Source organism: Acipenser ruthenus, chromosome 10 (assembly GCF_902713425.1).
Source record: "Acipenser ruthenus chromosome 10, fAciRut3.2 maternal haplotype, whole genome shotgun sequence".
NCBI classification, from domain to species: Eukaryota; Metazoa; Chordata; class Actinopteri; order Acipenseriformes; family Acipenseridae; genus Acipenser; species Acipenser ruthenus.
The window spans coordinates 40537550-40562680 of record NC_081198.1 but is presented as its reverse complement, the minus strand read 5'-3'; the positions used below and the strand labels follow the sequence as shown (position 1 = coordinate 40562680).

Genomic DNA, 25131 nt, shown 5'->3' with positions numbered 1-25131 from the left:
TCCCCAAGAGTACCCCAGTCCCCAGGCCTCCTCCCTCACATATGCTCAATGCAGTGCCCTCAGTGTAAGTGGTATTAAGATGGAAGATGAAACCTCATTGGTGTATATGAGGAAGGTTGATTATGTTAACCAGTCCCCCTTTATTATGATTTCTGTTTGTCTAAGGGGTGGGAAAGATGAAACTTGGCAATTCAATTTGTGTCTTCCTTTCTAGTTTTTAGCCAGTCTGTCACCCACTAATCCATCAATCCATCCATCTTCTTTAGAGCAAATTGACAATCCCAGAATGGAGAACTACATTTTCTTTAAACCTGTCCAAAGCACACAAAGTCGGGATAACACAATTAGAAATGATTGACCTTGGTATAATGCTTCAGAGACACACAGCTGTATCTGTGAGTATGCCATCACTGCATCTCCACTCAGTGCTGCAGTGCTCCTGTTCCCGATTTTCTGTAACCATGCCCTGCAGGGACATCAGTTATTTTTCTTTTAATTTTTTTAATTTGGCGAATGGCTGTTAAACAAAGATTTTTACAAACCTAATTGTGTAAATGTGCTGGTGGGTTTCTGATAGGAAATGCCACCCGCGAGGGACCAAGCTAAGAGCCTGCTGATGCAGCCTGGGTCTATACTTGTGAAAGACAGGGCTTAGAGGAATCACCCTTTCCATGTAAGGGATAAAAATGTAGGTCACCGGGATACATTTCAATAAATATAGACCAGATTCCATTGCATATAACACAATGGCACAATCTCCATTGTGTTTATTCAGTGCCAGAAGAATAATATTAATGTTACAAAACTGGTTTACCCAGCATGTGAGCTGCCCTGCAATCTAAATGTGCTTTGCATTTTTGTCTCCTTTCAGAAAATGGTAAACAGGTGCACAAGCTGGTAACGCATGAAACAAATCTGTTTTTCTTTCTGTTCAGAAATGCTGTGGAAAACAACATGCTAAAAATATAAAAAACATACTGTATGTTTTGTGTGTATTTTTGCTATGCATCATTGTAATCATCATTTTATTCTGTACTGCAGAACTTATAGTATGGTATTGGACGATACAACAGTACAGCGGAGGAGAAATGATAAAAACAACAGCAATATATTCAGAGAATGCCTGACTTAAAGCCATCAAGGATACAGCATTCCTGACTGGTTTCTGGATCATCTGAGAGAGAAAGGTTCCTCCAGCTCAGTCAAACATAGGATGACCATGAGATTAAAATGAATGTTAAAATCATACCGGAAATGAATAGGAAGTCAGGGCAGTGAATACAAAATAGAAGTGATACGATCACAGAATTTAGAGAAGGGAGTCTAGTAGCTGCATTATAAACATGCGTCAGTCTAGCAAGAGATGCTTGTTAAAAGCCAGCACTGTAATCAAGTGTTAAGGATACAAAAGTGTAGATTTATATATGATACCCTATGACAAGGTCAGTGAGCCACACTGGTAAATTCATTTTTTTGACAAATTGCCAATATATATATATATATATATGGTTGTGGGATCATGAACTCAGAAAACCGCTGCTTTGTCAATCTATTGTTGTCAATAACTATGTTTAAACGGCAAACATATTCTAAATACTATTCTGAGTATGAGTGTTCTGAATACATATGAAGTAATGCGTTTGTTTTGCAAGTCGAATTTAAAATGCCATTCTTATCCTGTGGTCATATAAGAGAATTAGCCTTGAGCAGGCATTCACAAAGTCCTGCACATGTATAGTCAACATTCCATTATTATTCAGAATAAATATTGCACTCATACTTACTAAGAACAATAGTATCCTGGATAAGATGTGTGGGACATTGTACAATTATTGAATAATAATGGAATCATGTTTGTGCACACCCTGCTTGCCTTTCTCAGTGCTTGTGTCCTTTCCTCCGCTCTGTGAAGGGATGCACAGCTTGTATTCTGGTTACATTAGTCCTCACGTAACCTCACAATACAAACAGTATGTTCTGCATATTTGTTTGGAATACTGAATTATAACTCTTTCCATTTACCGAATACAGATTCTTAATTTCTATTTTATCAAATTATTTATTAGACTGTTTTAAATGTATTGGTTTAATTGTTCATGTGTTTGTGTGCATGAAGCACTTTGGGATCCTTGTGATGAAAGATAGATGCTATAGAAATGTGAATTGTTGTTGTAGTGGCTGACTCCTTTTGAGGACTTCTGGATTCTAAAGAAATCACATGATGTGGTGACCTTTCAACTTTTATTACTACAAGATCCAATAGAAAGGTCACCCAATTCCTTTGGAATCAAGAAGTACTCCAATGTAGCTGGCAACAAGGATTCCACAGGCACAAATAATGCCACATGGATTCTGAGACAAATTATTAAATTTCAGTATTGAAGCAACAGACTTCAGAACCATTTAGGCTGCTTTTAAACATCATAAATAGCTAAGAAAGAAGAGGACATTTGAAGCTCCTTGCCCTTTAGTTATCAGGCATCTCTCACTGTGTTCATCCTAAAGAATACAAATTTGGGGGTAAGAATTGACTACAAGAGAAAATGTAAGGTTTTGGCCAAATATATACTGTTGACATTTTAAAAGGAAAATCCTGTAGGATTGACATTTGTTCAACAATATGTAAAAAACATTTTGAAAACTGTATGGCACACTATACCTTTAAAAATATGTAGGTCAGCTTTTTGGATGTAAAATGCAATTACATTCATTGTTTTCCCCCACAAAGATGCCAGAAGGCTAATTGAGGGATTGTATTTTCTTAGCAACAATTATCTCCAGAGAATGTTAAGATAATGTTTCAGTTTAGATAACAAAATAAAGAGATTATTCCAAAATAAAGGAGCCTTTGAAATTACGACTTGAATCTCTAGCTATGTGTTTTGAATTGCTTTGAATAGGCTGGGACAGTGAGACAGAGCATATGTATTTCGACAGCAATGTACGACTCCTAGTCTGTCAGCTTTGATTAGTGTTTGGCAGCACATATGGAAAGTCTATAAAAAAGGTTTCCAGCTTCCATTCTACTTAATAATTACATTTGTTACATTCATGTTTAACATGTGCAATGAAATCTACTTGAAGGGAAATGCTATTGCATTGTTATACAAGATGCTTTAATGAATTGAGTAGATTTACTTTATTTTAATTTTTTTGCAATATGCTATTACAGTATACATTTGAAAGGATGCAAAAAATATTAAATCGTTTCTGCAAAGTGGAATATGTCACAGTTTACATAAAATGATATAAAATAGACAATATATAGAATAGAATAAATAACTCACTTTTTGATTACAAGATATATGAATGGGTTCTCATTGGCAACTGATTTTAAGCAAAATAATATAAAAAATGAAGTAGGCACTTTCTGCATTCTGTAAGGTACTTAATGCAAGAGCAGAATATTGCCACCTGGAGCTCTTGCTTTGTGGGTCTGGTTAATATTATACAAGTGGTGTGTTGCAGCTTTTTGTATATATTTAAAGGTTTTAAAAGATTGATGGGAGGAATGAATTAAACATGTTACAGATGCATATCAAAATGGTCCAAGGAGTTCTATTTCAAGGGGGTCAATTTCAATCACCCCTGTGTTTAAACAAATTATATTATCCCACATTATCTAGATGTTTGTAGCAATGCTATACATAAGTTTGCAAAATTCTTTGACCAATGTTTCAGCTAGAAGACTTTCTCAATATATTACATTTAGAGTGGAGTGAAAAGCCAGACAGTTGAATGCGTTATAGTCAGATTTAGATGCAAACACAACCACTGTAGACTGGAGGATATTTTAAAATAACCTGGAAGCTAGCAGCTGCGTCATGAGATGATGTTGCCTAAACAAAAATGGTCTAAATTTCTCTTGCTGTCAGGTTTGAAACTATCACACGCACAGAGACGATTGCCTAGCTAAGAACACCATGCAGTGTAAAACAGAAACACTTCTGTGGATCCTGAAACTGTATTCGACTGTGCTTAGAGGATCAAGGTTCAGTATTTAAATAAAATATATACAAAGCAATGCAATATTGCATTACTGTTAACAGACACATCAAAAGAGTTCAACTATTTGCAGAGCAGCAGTGTGAAATTAAACACAAGCTTCCAGAAATGAAAAGGTCAACTCATGATGTGCCGATAGCTTTCATTAACTCGACCTAAAAGCCAGTGTATCCAAAATCATCAACGGTAGATAAAAAACATTTTAATATGCCAATAGGATTTACAACGGCTTCAAAAATGCTGGCAGCCTATGCCTGTGGGAGATTTCCGTGTGTACATGGTTCTTGACTGGCTCAGCTTGATCTGATTGCACGCAGTTCCGCTTGGTGTGCTGTCAAAAAACCTCAGCCCCTCTGCATCGAAGGGAATGGGACTGTCATTTTACAGACTCCAGATTACCTCCAGGACAAGCAAACACCCTGCTTATCAAATATATTAGAAATCACTTTCATTTTTATACAAATAAAGACTTATTTATGTATGGTGGTGGTACTCTATTTGTTTTCTTTTTTTAACTCGTCTTTAGTAATTCCTACAATGGGAATGAATGTGTTGGGGGAATATATAATAATGGAATGACATGCTGCAAAGAGTCTGTGGAACAGGTTTATTACCCCCCAAACAATCTGTCATAAAGCATATACAGGGGAGTATTGTTATTTAAAAATAAATAAATCTCTGTTTCATATGAATACAACAACAAGGCTGGTAAAAGGATGTGGGCTTATTTGTGGTTAATACATAAATACATTGCCTGTGTTATGTGATATTGTATTGCACAAGCTAATATATTGTCTCTGTGCTGTCTCATTGTATAAGAGATGTAATATCTTGCAGTTTAAAACGGCTCAAAACGGGTTTTGAACTTATTATAAACCATATAAACTAAATTGTACTCAAATTAATATCAAACATTAATAGTTGTTTTTACCTTTACAATTTTGCCATATGTTCTATGCTGGGGGTGATGATGCCTGCCACACAAGTTGAGATGTACAATAATCCAAGCTATTTATAATGCCTCTGTTAAATTATGCATTGTATATGATGTATATCATAAAGTTCCACACAACGCATGATTCTTGAAAGCAAGATTTAATAAATTACGAATGCATGTGCAAACCAAATACAAAAATCTTTCAACTAAACAAAAACGAAATGTTGCACAGGGTTACTTCAGTTAACATTGAGAGTACACAGATCACTTTGTTTCTGTTAAAAAGAGACTTGACCAAAAAAAAAAGAAAAAAATATGAAAAACAAATCAAACACAGGGCAAAAGAATTTAATACAGTATCTATGTAACATCCAGATATAGCGTTTCACAAAATCTGCCCATATTGCAATATGAACTACATTCACAGGACAAGAGAAAAGCCAAGTCACAACCTTTACGACTTCACATACTTAAACACATGCTGAATTACACCTATCCAAAATAAAGAAACTTCGCCAAGTTTGGTACATTTCTGTAAAACAACCCCCGACAAAAATGGGGAGTCAGTCATGCAACAGGGTTAGCTTTAAATACATAATCCACACCCAGCAATAGGGGGGAAAAATGTATCTTTTATACAAGTCCATTGTAGTGTGAAATTACAATAATAAAAAACTTTCCTTCATTTTCAAGTTGCTATGCAAAAAAAAAGAATAATAACAAAAAAACATTGTAACATTTCAGCCTCAAAGCTGAATTTAACAAAAAAACATATTTCTTCATCCATTGAGATCAGTACACTTTTTTTTTTTTTTTTTTTTTTAAAACAAAATGTCCTCATTGTTTATCAGGGACTCCACCACCTGTCTCTGATAGCGAATGTCATTGAGAGATGCCATTGCGTCCAGATCAGGTGCTCGCATCAGGGTGGGACCAAACACAATCCCCAGGTTCTCAGCATTCATGAGACTGTCCTTCTCGTTGAGAGTCACCCTGGAACAGCACAGGATGATTTGCAAGTGGAACTAATGCACAGTCAGTCCTCAGACATGGGGTAATATGGAAACCATTCTCACTAGATTTAAAATAATATAATTTAGGACACAATGCCCTGGAATTTATACTGTAGTACTGTAATCTGTTCTACAGTATGTAGGAAGGGGTTGCTACAAATAAATGATTAACTGCGTCGTATTTCCTTCAGTTAGCTTCAGTACTACATTTGCACTGCTCCCCTTAGTGTGCAGTCAAACTTTTAATTTCTAATATATTCTTCACTTCCATTTGAAAAGTCTAAAGGGACACCACTGCAGAGCTGCCCTTGACTCCCTATTCTAGCTTCGCTGGACAGAGAGATTCCCAATCCAATTCTAGTTTACTTGCTAACACACTGGTGGAGATGCTCATCTGTATTTCCAAAATATTTTCCAGACCAGTTTCATTTACAAGTCTTTGAAATGTAAGTCATTTTAACTATGGCCAAAGATTAATAGGAGGCGAAATGTATGTATCTACAGTTCATGGCATTTACCTCTTCAAGTGCCCCATGAGATACCTCAGTGTTTCACAGTGTGCGGGTGGCAAAAGCTTCAGTGCTTCGTGAAGGGCTTCGAGCTGCTCATCAGGATCTGTGAGCTCTGTAATAATAATCTGTTCAGTTAAGCATTCATGCATGAGTGGTAAATGTGCCATGCTCCCTATGACAGTGTAAAACAGACCACAGTAAATACGGTGTGTTTGGAACACCAGGGTCTCTCACTTCATAAATATTAAAATAAATAAATATATAAAAGAAAGAAAGAAAGAAAGAAAGAAAGAAAGAAAGAAAGAAAGAAAGAAAGAAAGAAAGAAAGAAGCAAGCATTTAAAAGTCATCCTTGAAAAATTATGATTTGTTTTCTTCTTGGAGGCACTCAAAGCTGCATAGTTTAAAATGCCCCTTGTTCAATTTTTTTAATGCTACTGTATACATACAGTATCATATTTTTTCAGTTTATATAACTGCATATTTCACATAAACACAACAATGTGTTGTTCATTTTTACCTGCATTTGATTTACGCCCAACTATAAAAAGACATCTTTATTTCATTATTTACTCACTTGCAGCTTCAATAAATCTCGGGTAGGCATCATATGTGATCACGGGAATGGGCAAATCCCTGAAGTACAGTTTAAGTGCACCAGTGATAATATTGATATCTTCATAAACATTCACAGAAATATCTGCCTTTTCACCATCTGTAGGGAAGAAATTCCATTTAAATATATAACATACAAAAAGAGGTCCCCTGATTAAATTCACAGCACACACACAGACAGCACAGTGGCATTTCTATTTAAACATGGCTTCAGAGGGTAAACCAATACCAGGCAGATGTAAGAAGCAAGATACATCCCATTGCACAGGCATCTTCAGCTCACAGTCATGTCTGCCTTTGAATGCTGGAAGCTGTCAGTTATTCTGTCCCTTTCAGTCTAACTAATGAAGAGCTTTATTAAAGAGAAAGCCTGGCCTAGTTCCGCTGTAGGTCAAGGAAGCATCACAGGCAGACAGTCAATATAATAATAAACATCTTTTGGTTTAGTGGAGTCTGTGGCTACTCAGACATCATACTTAGTGTCTACATTTCTGATGGACATTTATAAAACCCTTTATTTAACTTTGTGTATTTGAAAATAATGTTTAAAGGTCTGCAAAGGCATGCCTGCATTCCCCTTTGATGTCACTTTACTTATGTGGGCTTGCACTATAATGTTTCACAGCTTGGTATGCAGTTATATATAAAACTATTAAAATACCAATGTGTTGTAATTCAATTACCCTATTTAAGGCACATTCTAGTTTTGCACTGTAGTATAAAGCAGCACATGGCTATGGTTAAGGTGGTTTATTATTGGGCTGAAAGGTTCAAAGAAAACATACCTCTGTCGAATGCCAACTTGACGTCTTCTATTAAGTCACTGAACCCTGATACTCTATACAGTCCTTCTGACTTCAGACCTATAAAAGATGAAATGTCACAAGGTGAAGATATATACACCAAAGGGGACCAGATCTACAGGAGACCAGCTAAAGTTTGAGAGCTAACTACTGTATGTTGTTCAAGAACTCCTCTGGAAATGTCCTGTTTTGTTTCATGTTGTCCAAAACAGGCTGAAACGGTGTGTGACAAAGAACTCAGGATATTAAAGGTTAATCTCAACTGCTTAACTTGGGTTTCAAATGGAAAACTGCTCACTAAAATAAAATGAGTGCAAACCTTAAAAGTCTCTTCCAAAAATAATAAGACCATACTTCTGATACAGTGGGGAAAGAGAGGGTTTTATATATATATATATATATATATATATATATATATATATATATATATATATATATATATTTTTTATATATATATATATATATATATATATATATATATATATATATATATATATATATATATAAAAATATGCGCTCCATGAGCTTCTTTCAAAAATGTATTTATGTACATATACACTAAAATAAAACGCTGACCTGCTACGGAAGTAGAGCTCTTCTCTACATTGAAATGGGCTGGCTGGTCAATGCAGCCAAAGTGTTGAGGGACTCACTATCATTTCCCTTGTTAAGTCACTCTCTGGTCACATGACCACATACAGTACATTTGCATACATTGCAGTAAAGGTGACCTCATCTTCAAGGATTAGTAGAGTCAACAGAAACGGCTCTGAGCATAATTACTTATTCCCTGTCATGTCAGGATAATTAACCGCACTGAGCCACGCTTTCTCAAAACAATCTCACTGGGATTACTGTAAAAAGGCTGAACTGCTTGTTTAGGATTAATGTTCCAATTACTAAATGATAATACGTATAAAACTAAGCAAAAAATGTAAAAGGGAGAAAAATGGGTACATCATAGAATACAGTGGAACATCAATCTTATGCAAATCAACAGAACACAGATGCTAACACTTCTCATTATTTGTTATTCATAAATTACATTGTTCAATACGGATTTTCAGAGTATCAACAACATAGGTCCCATGATATTTCAAAATCTTAGTCCTCTGACCCCCTTGCCCCCTCGATATAGACACAGTAAGCTCCATGGATGGGGATCTGGAATTCTCAATTGTTCTTACCTCTAGACTCGATTTCTCGTATGCACATGTCTACCACCATTGGCCGCTTTGTGTTGTGGGCTTTTACCAGCGTGGTAAGGTCACAGCTGTAGACCTTTTTGACATGCTTCAGGTCTGGCTTGCAGTCATTTGGAACCACCTTGGAACATTGCTTGTGAACATTTAAACCACAGTCTGAAGAAAGAAAAAAAGAAGAAGGGAAATTAGATATTCTTGTACCATACAGAACCAAATATAGTTCAAAGCGAGAAACAACCTTTTAAAATAAATGTCCACATACAGCTGAAAAAGGGTTACAATAATATACCGGCACATGCCTATTCCCCTTGGCAAAAACATTCCCTATTGGTGCGTCAACTAAGAAAGAGGAGCTAGCCTATTCATTTAGTTTGACCTTAAGGTACAGTCTAGCAGTGATTTAACAGGAGTGAATACAGTAGTACCTCATCATAACTATATTAATAGTTTCAGTGTAATAAAATGGTTTTAAATTACCCGGCCCAACCTTTTTACTACCCGTGTATTGATTATTCATTTGAAGAAAATGACAATACAGTTGTAAGCGCGGGTCTCTGGCCAGCGTAATAAAGACGTTAAAACAAGCTTTGATTTAGTGGGAAGTACACCTCAATAATAATAATAATAACTGAGGTGACTATTCTTCTCAGGAACTAAGTCAGAAAGAAAACAACATAACATCCTGTTGGGTTTATGTCAGTGATATCTCTTAATTATCCATTAATAATAATTACCACGTGGCTTCCAATGATGAAAGCTTTATCTACAGTTATTGCGCAGATATAGTTTCTTTCCAAAATGATCAAATAAATAAGATTAAAAATAAATAAAACAAATAACTAAAGTATTGTGAGCAGTGTACCCCAGAAAACAGATTGAAAACTGGAAACTTTTTATTTTTATTTTAATGAAGTAAATTAACTAAGAAAAAGCATACGCAGTCCAAAATGCGTAAGGTGCAAAGTAGAAAATTAAATCAGTATGAGAAAAACATTACTCACCACTTACTAAACGTTTTGTTTTGGGTTAAATACAAATATTTGTGGAGCACATTAAAAGTGCTAGTGTTTCCTCCTTTAAATAAAGTATTGCCTTGGCAGAGTTTGCAAATTCCGTTTTCTCCTGCTTGATAAGGAAATTCTACACAATGCTTTGCATGGATGCCATGTTAAAGTAGGACTGAAATATTTACATTTATTTATCAGTTCGGATCTGGAGGACCTCACCTTTAAGTCTAGTTTTGGACTATTGTGTTTGCCATTGAGTGACCGGTGAACAATAAAAAGTTAGAACAAACCGGATGTGACAAAAAGGGATACACAGATAGAGCAGTAAGATATACTCCTTGCCTGTACTTTTGTTTTGTGTAAACTAAGCTGTGTTCCGATTGAGAAAAGAAATAAAACCTCCATTATTGGAACTCTTGCTTCGCCCTGAATCAATACAAGAACAACATTATATTAAAAATAACAACAGCGGAATATGGCCAATAGATGTCACAAAGAATCCCACAGCATGACGTGCATTTAACAGATCCTTCAAGAAGCTGCTTGATGAGATTCTGGGATAAATAAGCTACTAAACAACCAAACGAGCAAGATGGGCTGAACGGCCTCCTCTCGTTTGTAAAATGTTCTTATGTATCGTGCACTTAAAACATTAATATATGTACTTTTTTTTTTTTTTTAATCATTACCCAAAAAAAACCCGGGCATCCGGTTCTGGATTTTCTACACACACCCACCCACAGAGACACTCACCCACACACAGAGATACACACACACCCACCCACTCACCCACAGAGACACACACACACACCCCCACCCACCCACAGAGACACACACACACACACACACACACTATCTTTTGAGTTATCTTTTTTTATACTACTAGATGAATGCCCAGGTTGATCTTACATTTACTGTATGCATCACTTGGTTTGTAAACAAAGCTTCAGCTCAGCTGGCCAATTAAATGTTGACTAGTCCTTTGAGTCCAGAAATAGCAAACTGACCCACTTTTTCTAACGTAAAACAAATTCTAGCCTGCTATTTTATATTTTACCAATTATGTACATTGGTGTTTAAAAAAAACCAAAAAAAAACACAACAACATTTGTACCCTAGAACATTTTATACACCATGTCCCCGGATATACAGAATAAATGCTTTATTTGAATGCAATTACAAAATACAATATCTCGGCTAATCAGATCCAAGCAGTCCAGCTATTTTTTATTAAAAACAGTGCGCAGAAGCAGCAATGCAACTGTTGCAGGGGATGCAAGACCTATTTTAAATAATGAGTTAAAACAAGAGGTTTCCTCTAAGTTTTTCAACTACCATGCAACACAGAAAACTTTTTTCATGCTACGAAACTAGTTCAGCCTCAAATCGAGCACAGACTATAAGCAACGATATATAAAAATATCAAAGAGCTGTATTTGACTTTTTATGAGCTCTACTCAGAATCACTGAATTATTTATGATAGAAAAGAAATTAGGTTGAAACCAATTTAGGCTGTTAAAAATGGATATGGCACCAAGAGAAATCCCAGTAAGAAGCAATTTTCTGAAACTATAAATCATTGTAAAAACTTGTGCTTCCTCAAATTAATGCATATTGGGCTAGGATATTTAAAAATGTCATGTGAAAATGCATCTCTTGAATACAAATAGCTGTGCTAAACAGTTGTTGATAAAATATCATTAAAACAAACAGAGAAGTCCTGGTAATATTTGTTTCTTTGTTATATGATGTTATGTTGTAAATATAGTGTAGTGTTGAAATGCGAATCTTCAAGCTTGATTAACATTTTTCCCCCATTCCCTGAAGGCGTTTGCAATGTGTTATTTATATTCATTGATGCAGAAATGTAATTACTTTAGGAGATGACAATCATCATTCTAGTATTTGATGAAATAATTGTATTCACTCACTCTTACTTAAAAGCAGTGTTTGTGGTGTGGTTAGAATCACTATGGTATGTTGTATTTCTTCAAAAAAAGATCTTAATTTCACCGTGGATGACAGGTGCAAAGCAATGACCATCCCAATCCAGGAATTGTTTCCAACCCAACCCTAAAATACTTCATCAAAGCAATTACCCCCTGATCCAGGTCTTGAGCAGTTCATTATTTCATAATACCTTATAAAAAGTGTTGTGGAATTGCCCTCAATACCATAGTTGTAAGTGCCTGTACTGGATCAAGATATTTACCAATAGAACCTGTATCCCCACAAACACTGTTAGTACCCAATTAATATTTATCATAAAAAAGAAACAGTCTTAATCTCCAAGGGATTTCTGAATCTTCATTAAAAAGGCACATTAAAGCATCTGAGTGCACTAGCTGCTTTAGCGTTTGAATTTGCATACACTTATGGAAATTTTTCAAACTGCTTGGAGCCTTTCTCTTCATTAACTAGGCCTGCCAGCCTTGTTTTCCTGCACGGGTATGATGAAATTAGGCTGCAGGCAAACTTTGAGTAGAAAATATGGCATTGCACAAACAAAGCAGAAACATGCTGTAACATCTGAAAGATCACTTCTGCTGACCATTAATTGCAGTTATCATACGTTTGTTATTAGGTTTGGAAAATAATCAACTAATCCATTTACAAAATGCTGATATTTTAAATTAAAAGGTATCAAAAGAAACTGTACAATTATTGCCTTATGTATGCTGGTTTCTAAAACACTGACACAGTATACATGTGTGAATGATTTATCACTACTAGTGCTGAAGAACATATGTATAGCACAATTTGTCACATTAACAATTTATGAATACATGCATCATTTTCTCTCGACATGATAAGCTGGTCTAATTACAGGAGATGTATGCCCCATAGCAGATTAAATAAAACAGATTATTTCCATGAATGCATTCTTAGGGTGTAAAGAATATTGAACATAAATAATGTTGTGTACAACTTCACTCTTACAGGCTTTTCTACATTAAAAATATTCATGGTAAGTTACACAATGCCCGGTTTTGATCTGAAGTTGTATTATTTATTAAGGTGAAAGTCATAAATCCTCATCTGATCATCACCATTTAAAGGAGGGTCAGGTTTGATTAATAACAAGGTATTTTGAAGTATGCATTTTAGGGATTTTGGTTTCAGTTTACTTCATTTTTAAAGAAAATGTGACCAAGTATTTCCTTTCACAATCACAATCCTGTTAACATACAGCTCATGTATTACACATCTCTACTGGATCGAGCGATAGAATTTCTACAACGCCAGCTATGGAGAGCAATAATAATTACCTCATCAGATCAATATTAATTACTTACTACAATATGGCAGTCATCATTTTGGTGTTTTGGCTAGAAGGGGGCCATTAACAGATGAATAACGCAGTTGATAGAGAGACAGTGCTGTTTTTATTAATCTGTATCAACTGCTACAGCAATGTGTTGTAGGATTCGGGCTGTACTTCCCCAGCAGCTCACAAACATCCAACATGGCTGCTCTGTGTTTTTGTGAACTCCTGTAGCGAGCCAGATGCATTTGGCAAACTGAGATTTAGTTGGCTATACAAGCAATATGGCTCACTATGAGCTCTCTCCACAGGAACAGTGCTATTTAAGAACTTTCGTCTCATTTTTAGAGTGCGTCCAACTACTTCATGCTTGTTGCGTTTTGTGAATTGGTCTCTCTGCAGTCATAACCCTCACTGTATTTTCAGTTTGTTTTGAATAGTTATGTAGGAAAGATGACTGCCTGCTGAAATGAAAGATACCTTTCAAGCACTGTACTGCTGGTACAGTTCACATATCCTGACACCAAGACCTTGATGAATACACAGAAAGACAGGCTGCAGACAGTACAGCACAGCAGATGACAAGACACTTTAACAAACCCTTAACACATTCAAATACATGAATGTATTTTTCATTTCAATTGAGTTCTAAACAAAATGCATACAAATGTAACATTCAGTAAATAGCAGTTTATTAATCAAAGTACACTAAAATGCACAGCTGTTGTAATGCCACATTGACAAAGTGGTAATGCCACATTGATTACGCTATATATAATTCCCTGGTAGGGCCTGGGACAGATTCAGGATTATTTAAATGTTCATACAGTAGAGGATTACAGCTATATTGTTTTAATGCTCTGGGACTTAGAATTCATTATATTTTTCATTCCACTTTCTAAATATAGCAGGAATATGTGAGCTACAGAACTGCGTCTTACTGTAACCTTTAATCTGCATTATAGATCTAGCAGAAAATAACAGTGGATGCAACTGATAATATTTGTCTCCTTCCACTGGGAAATTCAATAAAGTAGATAAAACACAATTATTTGAAATGTTCATTCTAATCCTTAAAAGGGGATGTAAAGCCCTCCGTGACACTCAACACATTCACATGGATTCACTTTAGCTTTGCCTCTTTTTCTAGAAGAACCCCAGCGAATTCTTAAGACTTTCCGGAGTATTATTTTCCACTGTCAAAAAGGATTAAAAGCAGCAAGTCAAAGCAATGTCACAGGATAAAAGAAATGTGAGTTCAAGTACCTGCACATTTCACTCCCTGAGCAATGAGACCCCACATGAAGTTGGCACAGTATTCACACCAGTGAGGCCCCCTAAACGTGTGAACCTACGAAAAAAGGGAAAGCAACAAAACAGGATTGGCAAACACTCACTTATTAGAATAACATTAGAGAAAGACCTTGTGTGGCAAAGTGCTTCTTTTATGCACATATATAAATAGAAATGTATATGGAATCAATAAAAGATCATTCTGTTTTAAAAGAAAAAATGATTTTGGCAGTGTTTATTAAATTACATTGAAAAGTGTCATCGAAGCGGGGGCGGGCACTATGTCCTTAGTGACGTGCAAGCGCAAGAGGGGGTGGGTTGTCATGGAAATAAGCAATAATGTTGCAACCACAGCAACATCAAAAACAGCCTCAGAGAGAGAGAGACAGAGAGAGAGAGAGAGAGGAGAGAGAGAGGAGAGAGAGAGAGAGAGATTCTTTGAATGGCTTGCCAAATACATTAAATGTGTTTGAATGAAAATATCTGGCAGTGGTATTTAATTCCTTTTCTTTGCATAGAAATGAATATATATCTAGTGCTGTGGATAATGCTGTGCCATGACATATTTAAATACTATGCCAAATGACATCTGAAATATGCAAAACTACCTCCAAGTGAATAGACCCTGTTTAGTATTCTCACTACATAGTGAATATATAAATACTAAATACAGAGGTTTACATTTAGGGTTAGGTAAAAGGTTTATTTTGAGGGGACACGGGCTCCACTAATAAATGTACTATTTAGAACCATATTGCACCATAGCAAGAAGAAATTCAGTAAATTAGCATGAAAAATATATATCGCCTTGCACTTGACATCTTTGTCGAGCTTTAATTGTAGTTGGGAAACCATAGTAATTCCCTAAATTATTTACGTTTTTTCTGGAACTGCAATGTACTGCAGTACTCAGTATTGATTCTGTCAGCAAGGCCCTTAAAATATTACAAACTGGAGTGTACAGCAAGACAGAGAAATGAATAAATAAATGTAGCGGTTTTGCCAATGTCAGCAATTTCCCCGTCTCCTGCTAACATGGTTCCCTCCACTAGTCACTTCATTAACAAGAGAGGGGAGGATGAAAAACAACTGCTGACAGAAGCCAAACCAGGACACGCTCTTTAACTGCTCCCCAGCAACTGACCAGCTTCTCCATCAATATTCCCAAATTAACCAGGCTCTACCTACACAGCTATATTTACTATATGAATACACGCCAATGTGCCTTTTCACAAAATTAATAATAGACTAAAATGATTTAAAAACCTTTTAACGACACCCCCAGTTCCTCCACCTCCTCTAATATCACAAAGTAATAATGCTTCATTTTTTTTTTTTTTCCCATTGCTTACCTTGAAATTGTGGACTTTTTCATATTTGGGAGTTCGCTCGTTCTCCTTCAGCGTGGCTCTCCTAACCAGTGAAGTCAGCTGTGAATAAGCAAACAGTTTCAGAGGCTGCCACAGAGTTGCAGATGGTTTCTGAGGTCCCATCTTCATTCCCAGAGCAGCTGCCAGTATATCCTGCTGCTGAGCCTCTGGCTTTGACTTGTGAACCAGGGACTTGTTCCCTTTCCTACGCGAGCACGACTCCCTGGATGGCATTTTGATATCCAAAAACAAGATCCCCGAGTTAAAGAACTGACACAGCTGTAGCTAAAACTAGTCAGGAAACAGGCAAGGTGGATGTACAGTACAGTATCACTGGTTTGTACTGGTTTGCTGGATACTAAATTCTCTGTACATTAATCTATCCCACACGTTGCCAAATGGGCACCATTTGTCGCACTGGTTTATAAAGAAGAGAACACAAAGCAAAAAAAACAAACAAAAAAAAAAACACCTTCTTACTTCAATTTCAAAAGGTCCTGTTACAAACTCCCTCTCCCTTAATAGTGAGAGATGAGAAATTAGCAGCTCAATCTACACAGTATAACCCCCTTTACCAATCCTCAATAATAATAAACCTTCATTCTCTGTAAAAGATGAACACTTTAAAAATCAGGGATCTAAGCTTCTTTCCTCTTCTCTGAACTGATATTCACACTAGAAATCACAGCTCCTGCATGTACTGCCTGCAATCAGTCTCCAGCCACAGAGCTGCTGCCAGGCCGAGTGTAGTGCAGGAGGGGGCTGGGCTACAACAGTCACGCTGGAGGAGACAGGTCATTAAGAAAGCAGCTAACCAATAAACAGGAGGCTGGCCCTGCTTGATTGCGTCTAGAAAACCCTCACCGCTTTCATAAAGGCTCATGAACAAAAAAAGAAAAGACAAGAACACGCACACACAAACACTTCAGTGGGATGATATTGAGGGATGAATGAGTCATGCATCATGACTGAATACTGTACGTCTTGTCTTTAAAAAGCACTCACAGCCATTTAACTGTGCATCAGTGTTGTACTTGGGTGGGTGTACTGCTCAGGATTTGCACTGTATAAGTCTGTATGAAGGGTGTATTGATTTTAAGATTTTCTAAAAGTACAACGACAGTATATAAACTACACACAATGAATATCATTCATTTTTTATTTAACTCGCCAGCAGAAAACTTGCATTCATTTTGAGAGCTCTCCTAGTTTTTCTAAATCCCCAGCTCTCAAATACAGCTAGGATTTTTTAGGGAAGCAAAGAAATCACTGTCAGGGTGCAAGTTGGCACACCGCCCTGAATGTCAGCAACATTTTTAAAGCTGTGTACTGGATAATTTATTGGAGCCCTATTGAGTTGCAAAGCCGTTTGCGGATTCCCATATTGGAGAACACAGAGCAAGGCGGTGCACTTACAGAGTGCTGTGCTTTGAAGCAATGATACCTGCTGGTAGTGCCGGCGTTGAAATCACATCTACAGCTTCAATAAGAAAACTAAATAAGACTGCTTCACAGCCACTCTACAGAACAGCAAGATGATATTTAACATACAGTGTCCTTCCTTTTAATGCTGTTGCTGGGAGTCATAGTTAAGAGACTATTCCATCTCAATGAGAAATAGGAGTCATACCACCTTATAACTGGTTCTGCAGTTTAATGGACCAAATTATTAATAAAGTGACACAATGAGGGGTGTATGCATGTCTACACACTGTATACGGAATGCGTATGACATGACTGTCAATCTTTTTTGGTGCTTAATGTTGTGTGAACTGAGGTTAAATTCATACCAAAACCAATTTAGTTACAGTTAGATTTTTTGTGAAGACTTGGTCCTTAAAGTGTATCCGATTAATGCTGCAGACATATTTTGGTGCAAAGGGTAGCAGGTGAAAGCCTTTAGCTCCTGTCATAAAAAGCAGTCATGATGATGCCTGTTGCTGTGGAAACATCACCCTCCGTGTGTTTCCTTTACATCCTGGATTTGGTTTTAATTCAACATGAAAGAGAATGTTGAGGAACTCAGTAGAAAGAAGCAAGCTATGAAAACTCTGACATTGTGTAACAAAACTATAGGCCCCCAACACTTGAGCAAAGGAAATGATTCATGGATGTTTTTGTGGAATTATATTCCCAGACTTATATATTATCACAGGTGCAGAATATATTATATTTCTAACCTCTTTTTACTAACATGGTTTAATATATCAATAGTAGCATGATCAAAGAAGCTCTCTAGACTTTATGTTGACCTTGAAAAATATCCATTACTTGATACCATCTCTCATGGCCTTATTCAAAGTAATCAACACAGTTTCTATATACAGTAGTGAGCACATTTAATAGAACACCTTAAGATTTGTCATTTATATCCTTTATATACCTACCTGCATGAAAACCTCGGTGTTCAATTTTCAGGCTCAGAATCAGTGATATAGAAACAATAAGCACTCGTGGGAAAATGTGAGACCACTTTGTGCTTTTATTAGGCATCTTAAACACCTTCTAAAAAGTCTCATGCATTTTACCATTTGTGGCTATGTGTTCCTTTTCATTTACTACTTTAAATTAATTGCATGTGTTATCAATTAAAATTAGACAATCACTAACGTGCCTATTTTGACAATATCCCAAGATTTTCAGTTCCAGTGGTTTGACTTCATATGCACAACAAATCAAAACAGAAGCAATGTGGTGTTCTAATAAATGTGCACACTCCTGTACATTTTGTCAACGCTTCTTAAAATACGTATTTTTCAGCAAAGGTAGACAGAAAATCTAAATTCAGAGTATCTTGAGAAGCTGTTCCATGTTTCACATGTTATTACAGAACGATATTGAATATACTGGGTTCAGCACTTTCCGAGGCCTTGTTTGTTATTATGATACAAACATGATTTGTCATAGGTTTGCCATTTAGCCATTCATCAAGTCGGCTCCTATGGAAATGACAAATGGGAACTACAGCCTGCTGAAATCCACAGTGACCTTCTATCTCAATCTCAGCAAAACAGATTTAACTGTTCATGTGCCACATAGAAGTTAAATATTGGAAGCTGTTTTCAGAAAGGCAGGGGGAGGTAGGGACGGATGGGTTATGCAAGCTGATGTTCTTGTTTAATGCTTCATTGGCTCAATCATCACAAAAGGGTTGTTCAACAGGACGGCTCTTTCTCAGCGAGCTCGCTCTTTGTAAGTGAAATCTAATTAGGTTGAGCAACATTAAGTTTCATTTTGAATAATGCTCATCTAATGATACATTAGAACTGCTTCCCATAGTGTAATGAGAATAATATTGCCATTATATATATATATATATATATATATATATATATATATATATATATATATATATATATATATATGCTTTCTCCTGACTATGCTTCTTTACTCTAATGAGTATACTGTATTATTAATGGAATAAATGGAACAAAAAACTAACTAGATGGTTATTCCTTAACAGGGGACAGATTAGGGAGTATTAAATACTGTTGCAATAAATACTCTAGCTGCAATGCAAGGTTTTGATTAATTAAAATGTATCCAAAGCAACGTAGGCAGTGTAGCTTACGTAAGGTTATGTTATACAAGAAGACAAGGAGAGGAATATTTAAAATATTTAAAACACTCAACAGCACTGCTGTTTAGTTTTTTGTCGGAAAAAAAAAAAACACCCACTCACAATAACCTTTATACATTGATGATTGTATTTGAAAGCTCTACAGTGCCTCAGTGCATTATTGCAGGTTAGAGCCACTGGGACCCCCCAAACACATCATTATCACCTCTTCAATTTTAGATCACTGCAAAGACCTGGCTTTCAACACACTACAGGCATACAGCTCCAGGTTCTACCTCAGGGATAAGGGATGACTGTAAGACCACCTGCTCAACCTTTACAAGTCTACAATAAAATGTAGCCAACAGGAATACCCCCAGCAAGCTCCTCAGAAATAATGCAATACCACTTGAGGTCATGTCTTATGTAATGCTGTCATGAGGTCCAAAACTGCATTAAGTCAAATTACTCTGTATGCCTTCCCTTTATTATCAGTAGCTCAATAGACTAAAGCTGTAAAAACGTCATTATATAAACTACAGAGTATTCAAAGTTAATATAACTATCACTTTAGTAAGAAGACAGTATTATACTTTTACAAAAGTGTACTACAGCAAAAAGCCAAGTGTATTAAAGCAGAGTGAAAAGCATGGTAAAGCATTGGTAAATATTGTAAACCCCAGAGGTATGGCAAACCATGGTAAATGCATTCGTATAACCATGAAAAAACACAACTTTACTGTGGTAAACCTTTAAAAGGGATTATAGAAGCTACACAAACAGATAAATAGAGATTTTTTTTCCCCTGACTATGCTTCTTTACTCTAACGATCATCATTATTCACACAACAGCTCATGATGGGGTAATAAAGACACATGGGGTAATAAAGAACCAGATGTTCTCTACTGTGTGAACTAACTTTACAAACTGTGTAGAAAACAAAGCATCCGTATTATAAATGTTGTTTTTTTTTTTTGGTTTTTTTTTAAATATGAGATCAACTTAAGCACCGTGGAGTTACATAACTGATTAGATGCACAGTGAGGTTTTTATAAAGTGTGCTAAAACAGAACAATCTCTGCAGAACTAAAATGAATAATTCCCAGATGAAGTCAAAAGGCCAAAAACACAAGCACAGCATAAATGATATAACCTTAATTTCAGTGCAAAACATGCTAAATCGCTGTACTCCAAGCCGCCTACACTCCCATCAGCAAAATACCTCTAACCTTTTACTTTATCAGAGCTGCTGAAACGGAGTACTGGTGGTAATAACTCCATTACCTTTTCACTCTGACCTTTCGAAATCAGACAGACTTTCCCATTAATCTCAACATTGGCTAGCTTCTGCACACTAGTGGATAGGTACCTGAAAGTCACTTGTTTTTGTTTATGTTGCACAAATGTGAGAATAAACTTGTACAATAATTCAAGACAAATAAATGAGCTCACTCAGGCTGGTCTGGACAGTGATTGATGGGGCCCATTCATAAACACACTCCCAGAATCACAAATCAAGGTCACACAGGAGGACATAAAGCCCGCCAGGTTGCTAAGATGTAATATTTGCATACCAAAGGTGAAAAGAAATGCTCATTCCTTATTTGTGTTATTTATACAGCATTCATCTCTAAAGCTTAAAGCAGAGCTTGATCTTTTAATCTGTGGTAGCCACATAATCTACCCTCTACAGGAGTGCCAACCACAGTCTTAAAATACATTCTTACAGTACCTCCCTATTAGCATTTATAATATTTTCAGGTCTCCAGTTACTTCTGTTGAAGATCTTTTGGTTCTTTGTGTGTGGGGATCAATGATAATGCTAAAAGGAGTTATGAAAAGGATTTTAAAACCATGTGTCAGAACAACTAGGGTGATGCATATGTTCTCCATTTTGCCAAATGAATACATTTCTGCAATTGTGACTTCCCAGAATGCTACTCCACTGAATGGGGTAGAGTACCAGTCTTGGCGGTCATAAACAAGTCCCACTAAGTCATATTTATTTTGATTAACACTAAAAAAAAAAAAAAAAAAAATAGTTTACAATATTACTGTTTTTTTTTTTTATTTCAGTTGTATCTTCACCCTATCCCAACACAAAATGCAATGCTGTGCGACCTTGATTTTGGATAATTTACTGCACATCAACCATGTAACGATTTTCTTGAACAGAATAGACTCTGAAGGGGCTCCAGAGTGGCGCATCCAGTAAAGGCATTCCGCGTGGAGTGCAGGATGCGCCCTATAGCCTGGAGGTCGCCGGTTCAAGTCCAGGCTATTCCAATGCTGGCTGTGGACGGGAGTTCCCAGGGGGCGGCGCACAATTGGCCGAGCGCTGCTCGGGTGTGGAGGGCTTAGGCCGGCCAGGATGTCCCCAGCTCACCGTGCACCAACATGCCCTGTAGACTGGCTGGGCTCCTGCAGGCCTGCCTGCAAGCGGCACAGACCTGCGTGGTCCTCCGACGCTGTAGCTCTAAGGTAGCTGCATGGCGGGGCTGCAGAGTGAAAAGAAGCGGACGGCTGACTACACACGTTTCGGAAGATGTATGTGTTTGTCTCTCCTGAGTCGGAGCGGGGGTTGCAGCAGTGAGTCAGGCTTACAAATCGGGCATTTCAAATTGGGGAGAAAATGGGGTAAAATACAATTGCCGATTCCAAATTAAAAAAAAAAAAAAAAAGACTCTGAAAAAGGTTAATCCTTGCCTTTCTACAGAAGGAACTCTGGCTGTATAGCCCCCAGAATGTAATAAAACCTGTGTCAACTATAGCAGCTGAATGCTTTGAAGGAAACTGTAAAATTAATAAACCTGGTTATATAAAAAAAGACTTTAGAAGGGCTCCCTCTCTCCACAGCTCAATGTGCTAGAACTGCACATTATGATAAAGCCTGATAGCATTTCAGCAGTCATTTTAATGCTCAGCTTTCTCAGCTGTAGTTAATTAAAATTTCCCTGTGAAGTTCACTGGATGCATACAATCTAAAATTTGCACAAAAATATGAAAAAGCGATTACAACCTTCAATAGATAATTACTGGGGAAAATGCCACCTTGCTGCAGGCATCATGCACAAGCACTCTAGGCGTCTGTTGTTATGCCCAACCTGACAGCATCTGCATCAAATGATCAGTGGACTTGGTGCCTATTAATTCACAATGCATGTATTGTTATCACACGTTACAAGCCTTGCTTGCAAAATAGCGCGTTTGCCCTGTCACACGTATAAAGAAATACTAAATCGCAGCTGTAGTAAATACAAAATTAGAGCTATTAGTATCACTCAGAATGCGCACATGGAAAAATATAAGTGATTTAGAGACAAATGCCTTCATATCCCCCCAGCATCTGATACCCTCAAAAACGTACTTTCATTACAAGTCTGTAAGCGGTTATCTAGAGGGAGATAAAAATGCAACCATATAAGCACAAGGCTTAATTAAGTATATGTGTCCTTTAACCTAACAAGTTTTAATACAACAAAAGCTGGTAAGATTATAGGAACATTTTGGAAGTTAAAATAAAAATGGGCACAGCTTGTCTTGACTATACTTGATTTTTTTAGTCTGTTTATATTGTAAGCAAGGCAAGTGCAGAAAAACATTGGCAGTGGTGGGCACCGTTTCCCATAGGAACAGCACCTTCTGCATTTCCTGTGTACGCCAATACTTATCTTGTTTGCTGAAATGAGGAAAGCTATCTTTTGAGAACATCAGAGGTTGTTGCCTGTATTGGGAATGGATCCTAAGAGAGTTTGACTAATACAATTTGTATAGGAGTCAAATTCATCATGATGTGCACTTTTCACAACTGCATTGCTAGCACACAGTTAAGGTGTTAAAATCTAAAGCGATAATGAATATTCTGGTCTAAAGAAGATTACATTTTTTTACTGCTGAAACTATATTTATATTTAACAGACTTGAAGATTAATCACACAAATGAGGTTTAGTCAATCAAAATGTTTATTAATTCGATTAATGAATCAAATCTGCCCAAGATAAATTTAATTTAATCAGTTTAGAAAGTATGACTACATTTACTGAAACAGCTTTTGTCATCCTGGTATTTTACAGACTCATTTTTATTTCATATAATTGAATCTTTCGGGAGTATACTATTACTACAATTACATATTGAACCAACTCAAATATATGGGTCAGAATATAATATCACGCAATAATATGTCTTGAGTTGGTTTTGGGCAGTATGCACCAGTGGTGCAACAATATATTATTGTTTGATAATAATATTTTCAGACCCATATGTTATTTTATACAGTATATTCTATGTTTCTTAAAGCATACAAAATTGAGTAACATTTAAAAAAAAAAAAAAAAAAAACACTGCAATTATCATTATGGCTACAACAAGCACAGTACAACTGAGAAGAAACACAGTAATACATTCAAAAGTCTTTATTTTTTTTACTGACAAGATGACATTTGAAAGGTTGAAGTATTTCTCAGGCATCTGGTGAAGTTATCTCGTTTCTCCCACTGAACACCAATGAGACTTTATGACCTTTATATCAGCAAGTGTTTTTTTCCCCCACTGTATTTTCATTTTCTTGCTCATTTAAAAACACCTTCTTAAATTCTTGTGTTATTGGTCTTAACCTCAATGTTTCTGAGTTCTTGTCATTGTTTGGTTGAACATCATGTCTTTATTTTTAATGTATTATTTCTTCTCCATTTATTTGTTTTTAAATAAAGCTGTCCATCAGGGAACGTCATGAACATGTATACTATAGGAATATATTTTTTGCATGCACCTAAGAATGTACCTGAAGATTACAAGGATATAGATCTTGTAATAAAACATTCTGTTTCCGTGGCAACATATTAACAAGAACACCTTTCTAAAACAAGTCTATGTATATATAGAGATTAGATCAATACTACATTTTTGGAAACTAATATATATTTGACCTTTAGAATTAAAATGAAGCTCACAGTCTGCTACAGCCATTTATTGAATAGTAATTAAGGCAAAGGGTACTGAAATAACAAACAACTCAAACATACACCTAATGTTGAGAACAGTGATGAGAATGAGCTTAGTTGGGCACTGGCGGTACAATCAGGTGAAGGCAGCTTAGGACTTTGCACAGTTGCATGAAGATATATATATATATATATATATATATAGATAGATAGATAGATATAAAATCAATTGTGTAGTTTGTGCATACATTAATGTTATCACAACCACAAATATAATATGCCTGCAATTGAGTTTGTCCATAAACTTAAATCAACCAATGCCTCTGTCACAGCAACATCTCTTGCAATTAAATCCAGACTTATGAGTACCTATTCAAAGGGCTTAGTATTGTTGCACCTTTTGATCCCAAGGGAATACTAAGTGAAACACACACTGTTTGTGAATCTGCTTGAGCACTTGTAATATCTGTCATACCTTAAACAACATGCACAGCTTGCTATCTTGTCCAGATTCACACAGTGTTGCTTTTGGATGGTTTTATGATGAGCTTCATGGAGTAATTTGATCTTATCAACAAAGCTATTTCGTAAATAAAGTTTAC

General features: G+C 36.3%; 1 protein-coding gene across 4 annotated transcripts in view; it reads right to left on the bottom strand.

Moving 5' to 3' along the window:
* Positions 1-5081: 5081 nt before the first annotated feature.
* The window catches only part of LOC117402377 (N-chimaerin-like), a 39893-nt gene continuing 19843 nt past the window's right edge, over positions 5082-25131 (bottom strand). For all 4 annotated transcript variants that reach the window (XM_034003458.3, XM_059032233.1, XM_059032232.1 and 1 more), the window contains exons 8-14: positions 16008-16085; positions 14629-14713; positions 9072-9245; positions 7867-7944; positions 7044-7181; positions 6474-6579; positions 5082-5935 (exon numbers count right to left, since the gene is read on the bottom strand). In XM_034003458.3, the coding sequence (XP_033859349.1) occupies positions 5764-5935; positions 6474-6579; positions 7044-7181; positions 7867-7944; positions 9072-9245; positions 14629-14713; positions 16008-16085 (831 nt within the window). In that variant the 3' untranslated portion in view covers positions 5082-5763. The remainder of the gene's footprint in view (positions 5936-6473; positions 6580-7043; positions 7182-7866; positions 7945-9071; positions 9246-14628; positions 14714-16007; positions 16086-25131) is intronic.